This window comes from Oryctolagus cuniculus, chromosome 7 (assembly GCF_964237555.1).
Source record: "Oryctolagus cuniculus chromosome 7, mOryCun1.1, whole genome shotgun sequence".
NCBI lineage: Eukaryota > Metazoa > Chordata > Mammalia > Lagomorpha > Leporidae > Oryctolagus > Oryctolagus cuniculus.
In genome coordinates this window covers 13830911-13846767 of record NC_091438.1, presented here as the reverse complement: position 1 = coordinate 13846767, position 15857 = coordinate 13830911, and the positions used below count along the sequence as shown (strand labels likewise).

General features: G+C 47.2%; 1 protein-coding gene across 7 annotated transcripts in view; it reads right to left on the bottom strand.

Moving 5' to 3' along the window:
• Nucleotides 1–9337, bottom strand: part of LOC127489429 (putative neuroblastoma breakpoint family member 5) — a 28506-nt gene extending 19169 nt beyond the window's left edge. For 2 of the 7 annotated variants that reach the window (XM_070077241.1, XM_070077242.1), the window contains exons 1-5: nucleotides 5870–9337; nucleotides 4780–4841; nucleotides 3840–3944; nucleotides 3243–3658; nucleotides 1245–1451 (exon numbers count right to left, since the gene is read on the bottom strand). In XM_070077241.1, the coding sequence (XP_069933342.1) occupies nucleotides 1245–1419 (175 nt within the window). In that variant the 5' untranslated portion in view covers nucleotides 1420–1451; nucleotides 3243–3658; nucleotides 3840–3944; nucleotides 4780–4841; nucleotides 5870–9337. Of the gene's footprint in view, nucleotides 1–1244; nucleotides 1452–1552; nucleotides 2117–3242; nucleotides 3659–3839; nucleotides 4751–4779; nucleotides 4842–5869 lie in introns of those variants that run through there. The other 5 variants (XM_070077236.1, XM_070077238.1, XM_070077237.1 and 2 more) reach the window with 5 other exon arrangements.
• Nucleotides 9338–15857: the final 6520 nt, after the last annotated feature.

Below are 15857 nucleotides of genomic sequence, written 5' to 3'. Positions count from 1 at the left end.
AACTAGTACCCATATGGGATGCCAGCACTGCAGGCAGCAGCTTTACCTGCTGAACCACAGCACTGACCCTGCTATTTCCCAATAAAATGGGAAAAAAGAACCTCAAAGATACAGAAGGTGACTTGACAATGTGATTCCACTGGTGTTTACAGAATCAGAGTTCCCAGCCCCTGAGCTCAGACTGAATCATGAGCCACTGGACTCAGCAAGTCTTGCAGCCTCTCAGGTCAAACAAGAACCTGGGACATGATGTCATCACCTTCTGTATGTTTGGGAGCTTGATAAGGGTGTAGGACTGTTTCCTTGCATTGGGTAAGATTTCAAGTGTTTGTTATTACAGTCTTAAGGGACCATCTTTCATGGAACTGTGTAGAGTACAATGTATAACAAAGTAAGGCCCTGAGGCAATATGGCCCAATAAAAAGTATAGTTCCTGCTAAATTAGAAACAGTGCAATAAGGGCCTCATGGATTTTGTTGATCTTGAGCAAGGAACCATCCTTGGAGTTGTATAGGAAAGAAGGAGCACATTTTATTGTGACAATCTAGATTGTACCTATGAATGGGAGAGAAATCAAAGTTACAGAGAAGGTGGGCAATGGGGGGCACTCAGGTGAGTAGCCCTGATTCCCCCTGTACACCCTGTGTTCCCACTCCCAGGTCTCAGGCAGCGTCTTCCTCTTCTGGAAGAAGAACTTGTGCTCTGGGAGCAGGATTTTTCTCCCAGTGGGGAGGCTGTGTTGTGAGGGTGTTTCCATGGATACCAGAGTTCCAGTGCACAGGAGACTCTCTGTCTCTCTGGAAGCCCATCCTGCTCACTCTGAACACATGTCCACTTCTGGACCTAGGACAGTGCTTTGCCAATGGGAAGTCAACAGAAGCTTGAATTGAGTGACATACGTTAGCCCCAGAAATGAGGCCCACAGTGATGGTATAAGGCTGCAGGAGCTGACACAGACAGGATGATCATAAACATGCACTCAATATGGTGGAGCCTGAGCCTGAGGACAACAGGCAGCTCTATGCCTCATCAGGAATCCATGACAGATTCAGCACTCCTGTCACCCTACACCTCACTGCTACCTTGGAAAACTTGTGAACCCTGTGTGTCAGCTTGGGAGTGTGGTCAGGAGGAAATTAAGTTCAGCAAAAGGAAGACAAAAATCACGTAGTGAGGCCATTTAGTTCCTCAGGAGAAGATACAGGACAATCATCACTGTGGTGAAATGACCTGAGAGAACTTACTGTATTTTTTCAGCTCCATGGCCAGGGCAAAGTTTGTAGCCTCAGCTATGAGAAACTTCTCCTGGAGCTCCCAGCAGTCCTGTTGGCTCTTCGCCAGCTGGGATCGCAATTGCTGGCATTCGAGGTCGTTCAGTTCTGCCACGGGATCTGATGCAGGGCTGTGGGATCCTGCCATGCTGATGGTGTGTCACAGCAGGACAACAGGGACTGGGGAGAGGAAACCCAAACACAGGCAAGGGTCAAACAAATGACATCCAAGAGTTTCAGGTAGGCTTGAGGGGTGACAATAACTGTCCAGCTTCACTTACTGATGTGAAACTCCTGATCCACAGCCCAACAACACTGGGAAGTTCTTCACTGGACAAACAAGGATAAAACTGCCAAAGCCTAGATTGAAGGCACTGCCTGTAGCTCAGTCTCTGCTAGGACTGGCTGTTGTGTGGCAGCTAACGGTCTGCCGTTGCCATCGCAGAATTAGAAGGTGGAGAGCGTCACGGAATCTTTGGAACTCTGCCTTCCAGGGGCCTAAGCTAGGTTGAGGCACAAGACCCCCACTGGTGGGGACAACCTACCCATCTGCCAGTCTCATAGTTATAGATCCTGCACTGACACCACAGACCATATCCCCAAATCACCTAAGCATGTATCACTCATATAGCCATGTATGTGTATGAAAATACCGAGACAGAAAATGTGTCCCAACAAGCCTTCCTTTCTCTGGGCTGTTAGGAAGTCACCCCACCTGCTGTTTAAAGAGATCTCAAGGCTTTTCTACCTGTTTGAAATGATGAATTTTAAGCTTCCCTGATAAATGGGTCATTTTATTTTCTTAGAAAGGAATTTTGAGAGTTCTTTTACTTCACTGAATAGAATTGTTATATCAGGTATGTAATTTCAAAATGTTTTCTCCCTATGTTGGCCTGTCTATTCATTTTCTTATCGATGACTTTGAACAGGAAATTTGACATATTGGGACATTTACGAATTTATTCTCAACTATTTATATAATGATGACCTACTTATTTTTAGGAATATGTGTGTTACATATTTGAAGTAGTTTTTTAAATTAACTTCTTTATTTAATGTTGTATGTATGTCATAAATGCAACATTAAGAACGTAGTCCTTCTTCCCACCTACCTGCCCTCCCACCTATTCTCCCCCTCTTCCTCCTCCAACTCTCCTGTTTAGTCTGAGAAAGAAAAAAAGACAGAATGGAACAAGAAAACTAAGAGAACTGTTACTCAACAGCCTAGCAAAGGGCTGTCCAAGGTTACTGCTTCTCAAAGGTGATTATATCTCTCTGTGGTTTGGAATGGTGTTTCCCTGATGAGTACTGATAATGGGCAACTTGTCATAACCTGGTAGCAGTGCATATTCCTTTCATGGAGTAATTCTACTCAGGTCCTTTGCCAATTTCTCAGATGAATGATTAATTATTTTGGCTACTCAGTTCTGTGAGTGCTTTCACACTATAGCACAGAGAAAGCAAAAGCCTTGTGAACAATGTACATAGGTCTTGGCCCCATGTGGGGATCGTGGGGATCGTGGGGATCCTTACTTTGGGGCTGTGGAACTGCACCACTGCCATTTTATTGGATTGTGCAGTGTGTTGCATGGCAGAATTGAGCATGGATGAGAAAATGTACCTAGCTGAAGAGGGCAGGAAGGGTGCGCTTTCTCTTTCTCTCCCTCTTTTTTTTTTTTTTTTTTTTTTTTTTTTTTTTTTTTTTTTGGTGGTGACACTGAAGTTACCAGGATCTCTAGTTTGCATGGAAAGCTTGTGTTCAGCATAAACCTGCTCTGATTCCATCCAGGGATCTCCCTGGCCAGGTGCACAGGTTCACTGTGGAGTCAGTTTCTCTCCTGACCTCAGTGCTTATGGAAGGTGGCTCCTTCAGGGGCTGGACAGTGGAGTAGGCCTTTCTGAGTATCCCCTGAGGTTTCCGACACAATGTGTCCTTCATCTCACCCACACTTGGTCTCACCCTAACATTACCTTGTCATTCTCTGGGTCATTCTCACGTCCCATAGAGCTGCTCATCTTCCTTCATCTGCACCTTCAGTTCTGGGTTCTCAGGATGTGGACTCAGCTCCGGATCTGGGAGGAGACACAGAGGAGGGACTAGGTCAGCTCTCAGCCTCAGTTCCCAGGGCACGTGTGGTTCCCCAGGGACTCAGAGGAACCTAAGCAGCAGGACCTCAGAGAGGAACAATACACACTTTACCTCACTGATGAGGAACCTGGGGTCCATAGAGACTAAGAGGTTTTCTCAGCACCACAGCACCTGATGGAAGGAGGGCCACCCTATGAGCTTTGACCTTCAGCTTCCCTGTGCCGAGCATGGCTCTTATCTTCCAAGAATGCATTGTTGGGTTTTGTAGACTTCAGATAAAGCACTGCTATTTCTGCTGCTAAAAACAAACAAACAAAAGTATGAGGGTCATTCCTTGGACACAGCTTTTCCCACATTTCTATTGTCCCATTATGTATTCTCTGTCTGTTTTCAATCACTGGGTGATAGAATGGGACCAGAGAACACACAAGTTGAATGAGTATTTAACACAGCCCTGCCTGTCCTGTGTGGGCCCTTACCTCTGGAATTCTCCCTCAGGATTTCTCCTCTGCTGCAATGCTGGAGAGTGTCAGACCTTGTGGAGGTCATTTCTGTATGGAGATCCATGTTCTTCTTTTTGTCTCCTGGAGCCAGGGAGAGTAGAGATTCATTCTGGACCTCTGCGGACCTAGCTTTTCTGCTAGGCAATGTTGCCAGTTTCAATGATAAAAAATTAAAAACCACAATGACCAATGGATATCGGGTCAATAAAGATTTTCCTGAGGTGCCTGAGATCGTGAGAAAAGCCCCTGTTAGAAAGTGATCAGAGCCAAGCACGGGGCATTGGCAGACTGACTCAGGTAAAGTGTATGTGCAAAACAACCAAGAGAAGGCTGCTGACACCAGGAAGAAGACACACATCAGAGGAGTGTGAGAAGAAAGCATGATTACTGGATCAAATGAAGATGGAAGTATCACAGGCTGAGACCCAGAGGCAAGGCCCCACGTCACAGAGGATTAGTCCTCGGCCTTGAAAGCTATCCCAGGAAGTCCTGTTGGATTTACCCATCTCAACTTGATAACTTTTGGATCCATGACTTCCTTGTAGGCTCCATTTTTGCCCTTGCTGAATTAGAGTCACTGTCATTGTCACCCTATGTCCACTGCACATGGGGACAGATAAGCAGTGTGTTTATTGTCAGAGTAGCACAGATGGAAGGAATCACACACAGCATCCACATGTAACAAATGCCTCCAACACCTCATTCACATCTCCCTCCATGACCCAGGGAAATCCCACTTGAGGTGTCTACCTCACAGGTGCAGTGTTTCCTTTCCTCATATGTTCTGGATTATTAATTCTTCATTAGCTAACAGTTTGGAATTCCAAAGTCAATGGTTTTATTGTATACTCACAACCATCTTGATGAGAATTGATAAGTGCTATCCAATTCTATACAGATACAAAAAATTAAATACCTTATGAAAAGTTCAACCAGGATGTGAAAGTCCTCTTCAATGAAAATTCAAACACATTGAATCTAATGAAAGAAAATGAAGTAGACACAAAATAATGGAATTCCCTCATATATTCTTGATTTGGAAGAATTAATATTATTAAAATATCAAAACTACCCAAAACAACTTAGAGATTTAATGTAGCCCCCATCAAAATACTGATGACATCCTCACAGAATAAGAAAAAAATCTTAAAATTCTTATGAAAACACAAAAAGCTTGGAATACTCAAAATATTCTTAACAGAATGAAGCCAAAGCTGAAGGCACCACAGTTCAAAATTAAAGATATGCCACAAGGCTACTGAGACCAAAACAGTATGGTACCAACATAGCAATAGACACATAGGACAATGGAAAAAAAGAGAACCCCTAGAAATTCACGCACCTACATCCCACTTACTTTTGACAAAGTTGTGGAAAACAATACCTGGAGATATGCACATCTGTTTAATTGGACTGGGAAAATTGGATTTTAGTTTACAAAAATCAACTCAAAATGGATCATGATCTAAATCTAAGATCTGTAACTATGAAACTAACAGAGGAAAACATAGCACAAATGTTCTAAGAAATAGGCAGCATTAACACAGTTTTTGGGCTAAAACCAAAAGAACATGGACAGCAAAAGAAAATTGGAAAAATCTGATGTTATCAAACCAAGAAGTTTCTGCCCAGGTAGATACATTTTTACAGGCTGGGTAAGTGCACCCGATGCTGTGAAATCCAAAGAACTGCCTAGAAGTAACACACTGGCAAACACAGAGACTGTCTTTGGGAAAGGATGGGAAAAGATGCTTATGCTAATGGATACTAGATGTGAGCAAGAGTACCTATAGTTGGATCAGATAAAATAGGTTTGATGATAAAAACTGGAACAAGAGATGACAGTAGCTATAAAATGATCAAGGGTTTGATTCAACAAGAGGATGTGACAATGGTAAGTGCATATGCACCCATTGTTGTAGCACCCTAATTTATAAAACAAAACTATTATATCTAAAGGACACATGAATTCTAATGCAGTGATAGTGGGGGACTTCAACACTCACCTTTCATCAACAGGAAGAGTTCACCTGGAAAAAAAATTAACAAACATCAGAGAGAAGCTACTACAGACCAAATGGCCATAACAGATGACTACAGAATATTTCACTCCACAGCTGCAGAATACACATTCTTTTCATCTACATATGGAACATTCATTAAGACAGATCCATAAAGCAAATCTTACAAATTCAAAAAAATTATAATGTATGCTATAATAGTAGAAATCAACAACAAAAAACCCCCAAAGATATACAAATACATAAAGGCTGGATAAGAAACCAAGAGGGAAATTTAAAAATCCCATGAATCCAATTAAAACGGAAGCACAACACACTGGATTTGATGGGAAATTCTAAAAGTAGTATCAGAGGAAAGTTTATGGGATTAAGTTCCTACATCAAATAATTAGAAAGACTTCAAATAACCTAACAAAGTATCTCAAAAATCCTAGTAAAACAGGAGCAGACCAATCCCAAATCTGTGGAAAGAAAGAATAAGGATGCAAGCAGAAAGAAAGGAAAGAGAGACAGAGAAACGAGGGCCTCACACGCAAAATCCAGAACACTGCAGGAACCCAACACGCAGTGGCGTCCACCATGCAAGACTCGTGTGCTCGCAATGCTGTTGTCTGATTATCTCAGAACAGAGCAGTCATCCAATACAAGAGAACACAGAGCATCCCACTGATCGAAGCCTTTCCAGGCCTATTGAGTGTAATCTGAGTTGATAAAATCTCACAATAAAGAGTTAAGTGCTGGTAAAAGTTAACAGAAGGTAACAGGGGCTGTCTAGTTTCTGCAAGGGGGTATAGAAAAGAACATTCTCATCAGTGGCTGTGAACGTGAATGGGAAAATCTTCATGCCAGGCAATGGGGCCAGAACAGCACCATCAGGAATGTACCAGAAATTTGATCTTGCAATTGCCTTTATAGGATTACAACCTGGAGAAGTACTTTCACAATCAATAAGGGACACACCAAATATATGTAGATGATGCTCCTTGAGACATTATTAATAATACTAAACATTTGAATCATTTGAGGAATACTAACATAGGTGAATAGAAGGGTCCATTATACCATGAACAGTTATCCATGAGTCTAAGGCAATGAGGAGATTCTGAAAGAGCAGAGGGTGATGGGCTGGTAAGAACTAATGTGACTGAGTAGATACTGTGTGCTAGACACAGACAGGCCTCAATGCTTTGCCCCCACATCTCATTAAAACATGTGCCAAGTCATGTAGAAAGTACTCCTACTTGTTCATTGCTTAGTGTCTTCTCTACCATGACTATTATGAAACACCAGTGAAAGAACCTGAAGCAGACACAAACACTAGAAAGACATCCATGTACATGGATTACAAGAATTAACATAATGAAAATGTCTACTCTATACAAAGCAATTTACAATTCAAGGCAACCCACACCAAAATATGAAGCACATTATTCATATAACTAGAAAAAGCACCTAAGAATTTATGCGGAAAAAGCACAAAAGACACAGGTGTTGTTTTCACCCTATTGGAGGAGGGATCCTTCCCATACATCCCTGCAATCTCATTAATGTGAGCACGGGGTTCAGGCAGGATTTCTCCACATCTGATTTAAAGCAGAAGGAGATGGGGCCCGGCTGTGGCTTTGTAGGGGAAGCCTCTCTCAGTCGGGCCAGGATCCCGTTCATGTCCCAGCTGCTGCTCTTGCAATTCAGCTCTCTGCTTATCGCTTAGGAGAGCAGTGGAAGATGGCCCAAGGGCTTGGGCCCCTGCACCCATGTGGGAGGCCCAGATAAACTCCTGGCTTCAGATCAGCCCAGAGCAAGGCATTGAGGCCATTTCGGTGGTGAACCAGCAGATGGAAGCCCTTTTTCTCTGTCTCTCCCTCTCTCTGTAGTGCTAACCCTCAAGTAAAGAAATAAATAAATGAATCACACACACACACAAGTAGATAGGATGAGGATAAGAGAGAACAGGTGCAGAACAAACTGAATGACTCAAATCCCGGGGTGGAGCTGCCTCGGGCCTAGCAACCTTTCAGGGAAGACATGAGTGAACTCATGTGGCCCACGCGAAAGGACACCACCCTGCTTCTTCTTTTTTTAATAATTATTTTATTTTATTTGAAAGACAGAGTTACAGAGAGAGGTGTAGCCTGAGAGAGAGAGAGAGAGAGAGGTCTTTGGTTCACTCCCCAAATGACAACAATAGCCAGAGCTGAGCTGATCCGAAACCAGGAACTAGGTGCTTCATCCAGGTCTCCCACGTGGGTGCAGGGGCCCAAGGACTTGGCCCATCCTCTACTCGTTCCCAGGCCCCAGCAGAGAGCTGCAGAGCCAGTGGAGCAGCCCCCATGGAAGTCGGGGCTACAGGCTGGGGCTCTAACCCGCTGTGCCACCTGGCTGCTGGACCCTGCCCTTCTGTGCACGCCCTGTCGCCCCCACGCTGCAGCTCCTGGGCTCCTCTCCTTAGTGTGACTGCGCCAGCTCCAGAGCCTCTGAGCCCAAGACAGTGCGGGATGACCTGCAGCCACCTTAACCTCACTTCCTTAACTGCACTTTAACTCTCAGACACTTCTGCCTGCAACAAAGTTATACACTACAAGCCGCACGCAGGAGGCAAGGCCTCCTCTAAGAGAAAAAACAGCAGGATTCTAGCTCCTGGAGTCTGGTAAGTTTCAAATCAGTTTCTCGGCACAGCACCGGAAACGCCGTGGTCTGGGCCTGTGCTGTGTCCTGGTGGGCTAAGCCTCTGGCTGCAGGGCCGGCTTCCCCCATGGGCGCTGGTTCCTGTCCCGGGTGCCCCTCTTCCTTTCTGGCTCTCTCCTAATGGGCTGGGGAAGCCATGCAAGATGGCCCGAGGGCTTGGGGCCTGCTCCTGCCTGGGAGACCCCTTGTAGTGGCCATCTGGAGAGCGAACCAGAGCATGGAAGACCTTTCTCTCTGCCTCCCCCCTCTCTGTAATTCTCTCTCTCCAATGAATAAACACAACAGTAAGAAGGAAAGGCCTGGAGTTACAAACACCAGGAGGCTGTGGTCCCGGAGAGCGCCCCCTGCCGCCCGGGCTCCGCAGCCCCGCGGCCTCCTCCAGGGGGCCCGGCCCTTCCTGCCCTCCCGGGAGCTGTGGGCGCGGCTCCCGCATCCTCCTCCCGAGGAGCGGCGTCCTGAGCCTGGGGCCGGCGCCCGTCCTCCTGGAACCCTGTCCCTCGGCGCGGGGTCCGCCCCGCGTCCGCGGTTCCCTGTCTTCTCCTCTGACTCCGGTTCCGGAAGGCGGCCCTCAAGTGACCCCGCACCGCTGTCCCCGTTCCGGAGCCCTGGCGCGGGGTCCTCCATTGTCCACAGCTCTGTTTTCTGAAGCGGGGTCCGCATCCGGGTTCCCCAGGGGGGCGGCAGCCCCCAGGGCCCTCTGTGGCCTGCAGGCCGGGCTGGGGGTCATCGATGGCGCCCTCGGGGCGAGGGGCCTGGGCTGTGTGAGGGGCTGAGGGCAACGGGCGGGTGGGCGGGGCTTGCGGAGGGCGGGAAAGCGCCGGGCCGCGCGGCAGTGGGCGTGGCCTTGGGAGCGCGGCGGCTCCGGAGGCTGAGGGCCGCGGTGAGGCCCTGGGGTGGGGCTCTGGGCGCTCTGGGGCCCTGCGGAGGAGCGCGTGGTGCCGGCTGAATGGAGCCCGGAGGGGTTTTGTGTGTTTGCGTGCTTTCTTGTTTTTTGAAAAAGTCTGTCTTTTGCAAACAGTCACTATTCTGGCCCTGAGTGAGGGACAGGCCCTCGTCTCTGCTTTTGAAACAACTTCCCTACACTAGGTGGTTTCCTGTGTGCACGCCTGGGTCACACTGTGCTGTGTGCTCAGAAGGCGCCTTCTGTGACCCCCCCCCCCGGGCGCCCCCTACAGACTCAATGATACTTTGTCTTTCTTGGCCTCTCAGCTCAGTGTCCTCCTACCAAAGGGCCCACTGGGCCTATCTTCACCTTCCTCTCCCTCTGTTTATCTTGGAAACTCTGACGACAGTGAGTTGGAGCAATGACAGGGCTCACCCGCTGCGTTCCTGTCCCTGGTCTTTTTGTGCTAGCTGTCAAGGATCTTGAAAATACTGTCTATTTTGTCTATTGCTGTTATTTTTAGTTCTTTCAGGCAGGAGAGCTAATTCTTGTTGGTGCAGCACCCCTACTTCAAGAATTCAAAGTTGGGGGCTGTTGTTATGGCATAGGGGATAAAGCTGCTGCCTGTGACACCAGCATCCTCTTTGGGCACTGTTCATGTCCCAGCTGCTCCACTTCTGATATAACCCTGGTAATGGCCTGGGAAGAGCAGCAGATGATGGCTCAAGTGCTTCGTCCTACCACCCATGTGGGAGACCTGGATAAAGCTCCTGGCTCCTGGTTTTGGCCTGGCCCAGCCTTAGCTGTTGCAGCCAATTGGGAATGAACCAGTGAGTTCAAGATTTTTTTTCTCTCTCTCTTTTTGAACCTCAGATGTTCAAATAAATAAATAAATCTTAAAAAAAATTCAAAGTTGGAGAATGCCTATCTGGATTCTGAAAGGGGCTTTCACGGAATGCAGAAAACAGCCACAGACCGTGTGAAAGCTGTAACTGGGAAGACTTTAAAAAGCACCTTGCTTGTTCTAAGGCCATTTTCTGCTTGACCCTATGTGTGTGTGGGGGGGGGGGGGAGTGCAGAAGCCCCACCAGCCCTGCCCCAGGAGCTGAGTATACATCACTGTGAGATCCATGGTGAGAGCCTGCCCTTTGGGAGCCACCCCTCTATGATCCTTCAGCCTTGTTCACTGCTGCTGTCCTAAGGGAAGGAGGAACAATGACTACAGCAGGCCACATGGACATCTCAACCTTCTCTGAACTTTTTGGGAGATTTTCATGAATAACAACCAGTGCTAAGCTGACCTGTGTTCCCCGGAGAGCCAGGGAAGCCATGCGCTTGGCCTTAGGCTTCATACAGGACCCTCACTGGGTACTCAGAGACCCCTGGAAGAGAAGGTTCCACTCTGAAGGTCTTTCCATATTGCAGGAACAATCAAGTGTGTTATTGGCTAAGCTGCAGACCCAGCACTGGGTATTGTCTGCAAGTTGGTGTGATTGCTGTGCCCAGGACAGAAGGGTCAGAATGGAAGCAGGAGGGAGATGTGGCCAGGTGAGACATCTAAAACATCTGGCCCAGGTGAGTGAAGACTTGGAGGCGTTTTGCCCCCTTCTGCATAGTGGGGAAGGCTGGGTGAGTGTGAGGAGAGGACACCAGTGATGGGCGTGGTTACAGAACTCTCAAGGAACTGCAGGCCCTGAAAAGTGAAATCACAATTAGAGGAGGAAGAAGGGTAGGAGTGCGGGTGGGAGGGAGGGTAGGATGGGAAGAATCACTATGTTCCTAAATTTGTAGATATAAAATTCATTAAGTTTGTATACCTTAAATAAAAGGTTCAGGGGGGCTATCAATTAAATAAGAAATGCCAGACAAGGGGAAACTCAGCTCCTCCACTACTACAAATTTTGCTGGCTCAGACTGCACACTATGTCCCCTCACAGGTAAGGTCTCTCCTCCACAGGCAGGAAATTGGAGGATTCTGACTCTCCCAGAGGACACACACACTCCCCTTCCCCCTTATCAACTGTCTTGTTCATAGCCCTGAGCTCACTCCACACAGCTCTGCCTAGTCAAGTTCTTTTCTTTTTTTTTTTTTTTTGACAGGCAGAGTGGACAGTGAGAGAGAGAGAGACAGAGAGAAAGGTCTTCTTTTGCCGTTGGTTCACCCTCCAATGGCCGCCACAGCCGGCGCGCTGCGCTGATCCGATGGCAGGAGCCAGGTGCTTCTCCTGGTCTCCCATGGGGTGCAGGGCCCAAGCACTTGGGCCATCCTCCACTGCACTCCCTGGCCACAGCAGAGAGCTGGCCTGGAAGAGGAGCAACTGGGACAGAATCTGGCGCCCCGACCAGGACTAGAACCCGGTGTGCCGGCACAGCAAGGTGGAGGATTAGCCTAGTGAGCCGCGGCGCCGGCCCCTAGTCAAGTTCTAACAGCATCTCTGGCCTACTTCTACAGCTCTGGGATTATTGGCCATTAAGTGGCTGCCTAACTAGTAGCCCTGTGCTGCCTGATCAACATCAGACACTCCCCACTGATGACATCCAAGACCTCTCATTTTCCCCAAGATACACCCCACCCTCTACCCACCTCTCCCCTCCACTCTGCACAGCTGCCCCTGGGGAGCACACACCCAAGGGGGCAGTGACATCAATATCTCCACCCACTTCAGGTGCCCAGGCATCCATGGCAAGTTAAAGAGGTTTCTCTCTTCTTTGGGTGCTTAATCTTTCTCCCAAGTTACACACCAAGGAGAGGAATACTAAGATCATCTATTATGTCCATACAAACCTTTTAAGTACAGGGGAAAAAAAGGGATGTGAAACAATGTATAAAAATTATAACATTTCTATGAACAGAATAAAAGTTGATGTGGGGGCTGACGCTGTGGCATAGCACATAAAGCCACTTCCTGCAGTGCCGGCATCCCAGTGTGGGCAACAATTCAAGTCCCGGCTGCTCCACTTCCAACCCAGCTCTCTGTTATGGCCTGGGAAGGCAGTAGAAGATGGCCCAAGTCCTTGGGCACCTACATGCATATGGGAGACCCGGAAGAAGCTCCTGGCTCCTAGCTTTGGATCTGCTTAGCTCCAGCTGTTGGGACCATTTAGGAAGTGAATCAGCAAGTGGAAGACTGTAGCATCTCTCTCTCTCCTCCCTCTCTCTCCCTCTCCCTCCCTCCCTCCCACCCTCCCTCCCTCTCTCTCTGTGATGCATGAAGGGACCCTGTATGGGTCCAGGGTTATTGCTCAGAGTACCTATGGGTGCATTTTCTGTGTGTATCCTTCTTCCTTCTCTCAGTACCCAAGGAAGCATTTTTCCTTTTCTCACTGTACAGAACACAAAACATGAAGATTCAGAGAAAGGAGCTGCTGGCTGGAGAAAGGGATAGAGGATGAGTGTCTACAGAGTGAAGTTAGAGTAGAAAGCTCAGTTCTGTCTGTGTCCAAATACTTGGACCCCTGCCACCCCCATGGGAGACCTAGATGTAGCTCCTGGCCTTGACCTGGCCCAGTGCTGGCCATTGGGGCCATCTGGGGAGTGAACCAGTGGATGGAAAATTCTCTCTCTCTCTCTCTCTCTCTCTCTCTCTCATGCTGACATTCAAATAAATAATTTTTTTAAAAACAATAAAAGAGTAGTGATGTGTACAGTGCAATTTAACTTATCATCAAGACTGGATATCATCATGATAATTCTGGAAAAGATGAACTTACAAGCCATACTCAGTTTTCCCTTTATTTCTCCACCTGTACAAGTCTTAGCTTCAGTCCTCAGTGCACACTGAACACACATCTCAGTCACCCAGCGACTCAGAGAAAACTGAGCAGGAAAGGCCCCCAGACAGGCCCATTGCCTTATCATACTGATGAGGAATATGACTTCCAGAAAGAAAAAGAGATTTTCCCAAGCCCCTATCACACAAAGTAGGGATTCTTATCTGCTTTGGTTACCCTATATCCCAGAGCCTCCACAGGAGACTGTGGGTAAATCAATTAATAATTGTCATATTCATAGCTAACAATCAGCAAGGATAACACACTTTTTTGTTTCAATAATAAGCATCCCTTTCTTTGCTAATGCCATTACAAAAACAGATTATACTAGCAACAAAAAAGTATCCTCTTGAATTGAAGTCAGAGGCAGTTACTCCCCAAAATGTTAAGTAAAACAGTGTACAACATCAGTATTAAAATGTGAAATTTTACATTGTCTTTACTACAGGTAAAGCTGCTGCGTGCAGTGCTGGCATCCATTATGGCCACCAGTTCAAGTCCTGACTGCTCCAGTTCCCATTCAGCTCTCTGCTACAGCCTGGGAAAGCAGTAGAAGATGGCCCAAGTCCTTGGGCCCCTGCACCCACATGGGAGACCCGGAAGAAGCTCCTGGCTCCTGGCTTTAGATGGGCCCAGCTCCAGCTGTTGCAGTCATTTGGGTAGTGAACCAGTGGAAGGAAGACCTCTCTCTCTCTCCACCTCTGCAGGACATGAATGTGGGTGAAGCAAGGTTAAATTCATTAAGTGTTTGTTTAATAAAAGGCAGAAGTGAAAACCAGTCACTTAGCAAAAGAGACATAAATCGTAGGCAACAAAACTGCCAAAGGACTGTTTTAAAATTTACTGTAAATGAAAGAAGTTGAAAATATTTCCATTTGATTATTCTTTATGGGGCTAGCCTATTGTCCAGCCTGTACTTTTTATTAGTTGACTTTTTCTTTAGTGGAGCACTAAGTCTTTGATTATAATGTAAATTGAAAATATATTATCTCAAAAATACAAAACAATAAGTTGAAAATAAAACTGCCGAGAGAGCTACACATCTTGCTCATGGTCACGGATTAGTGACTGAGTTGGAATTGGAGTCAGGTCAGGCCGTCTGCAAAGCCCACGCTATCAGCTTCTGTGCTGTCGTGCCATGCTCTGTTTAAGGGTGGATCCAGGAGAGCACAGGTTACATTTCCAGGGCAGAGCACACCAGGGACGTGGAGACAGTGAGGGTGGCTTTTACTGCCAGAAAATGTGGAGAGCCCGTGAGGGTGCAGACAGGGCAGTTGGGCTTCCTGAGTTTCCTCCCTGTGACCCCACTCTTGTGGCTGTCATCGCCTGTCCTCCTGCCTTCATTACAAGTGCTTGGAGAACAGAAAACTGTTAGGACTTTATCATGCCTTTGAGGGAGGCCACAGCGCAGGCGTCAGTTCAGTCCTTCAATATCCACAAGGGTCCCCAGATGGACAGGGTTACTGATGGATGGTGAAAAAATCCCTAGGACCCAGTTCTTGTCAGTCGTCAGAGTTCTATTTTCAGCAAACAATGCTGAGATTTAATGATTTAAAAAATCATTAATAGGGACCGGCACTGTGGTGCAGCAGGTGAACACCCTGGCCTGCACCACTGGCATCCCATATGGGTGCCGGTTCTAGTCCTGGCTGCTCCTCTTACAATCCAACTGTCTGTTATGGCCTGGGAAAGCAGTGGAGGATGGCCGAGGTCCTTGGGCCTCTGCACCCATGTGGGAGACCTGGAGGAAGCTCCTGGCTCCTGGCTTAAGATCGGCCCTGCTCCAGCCGTTGATCTCATCTTCACATGATTACATCTGCAAGAACCTTATTTCCGCATAAGGTCACAATCACAGATAGAGGTGTTAAGACTTTAAAACATCTTTTGTCCTGGAACGGGGAGGGACAACTCAACTCATATGAAGTGGTTTGTGATAGGACTCTAAACTGCGTGCTCATTGCTACAAAGAGGGGCTGTTGATTCAGTAGGCTGTTTTATAGAATCCTCTATCTAAGGATGGAAACTTATGCAAGACCTTGAATGGTGATGCTGGCTGAGACCCTGTAGGCAGAAGAAGAAAAGCTGTATTTGCAGATCTCTTCAAAGGATGCTGCTGACTAGTGGGCTCAGCACTGGTCTCTCTTCCTAGGAAGTTGATTTATTAGGCAGCAGCAGGAACTAGATCCATCACTAGACCAGTGTCGCTGAGAGGGAGCACATGCTGGTTCACCTATGCATAGCTTTCACCCTTCCACCATAGCTGCTCCGTGCTACACTCAGGTGGCCAGCAACAAGGCTGGCTGTCATCAGTGGGCTCGGCCCTTCTACCTTTAGGGCTCTGTTCTGTGGTGAATAGTCTCTGGAGTGTGTTAAGAGTGAGAAAAAGATGCTCACACTTTGTGCTTCTTCCCTTTTGTTCTTCCATCTGCCTCTTTCACAGATCTCCTTCTTCCAAATCTTCCACCTTCCAGGCTGTTAGCACTGTTCATGAGTCTCTGTATGTATATATTCTTTCCTCAGGCCATTTCTCTTTCCACACTAAGTGTATGATCACAGGCACCACCTAAAGCTATGCCCACTGGAGAATCTTCTCTGACCAGTCTCATCAAGGTTATTCTAGAGTGGGACCATCAG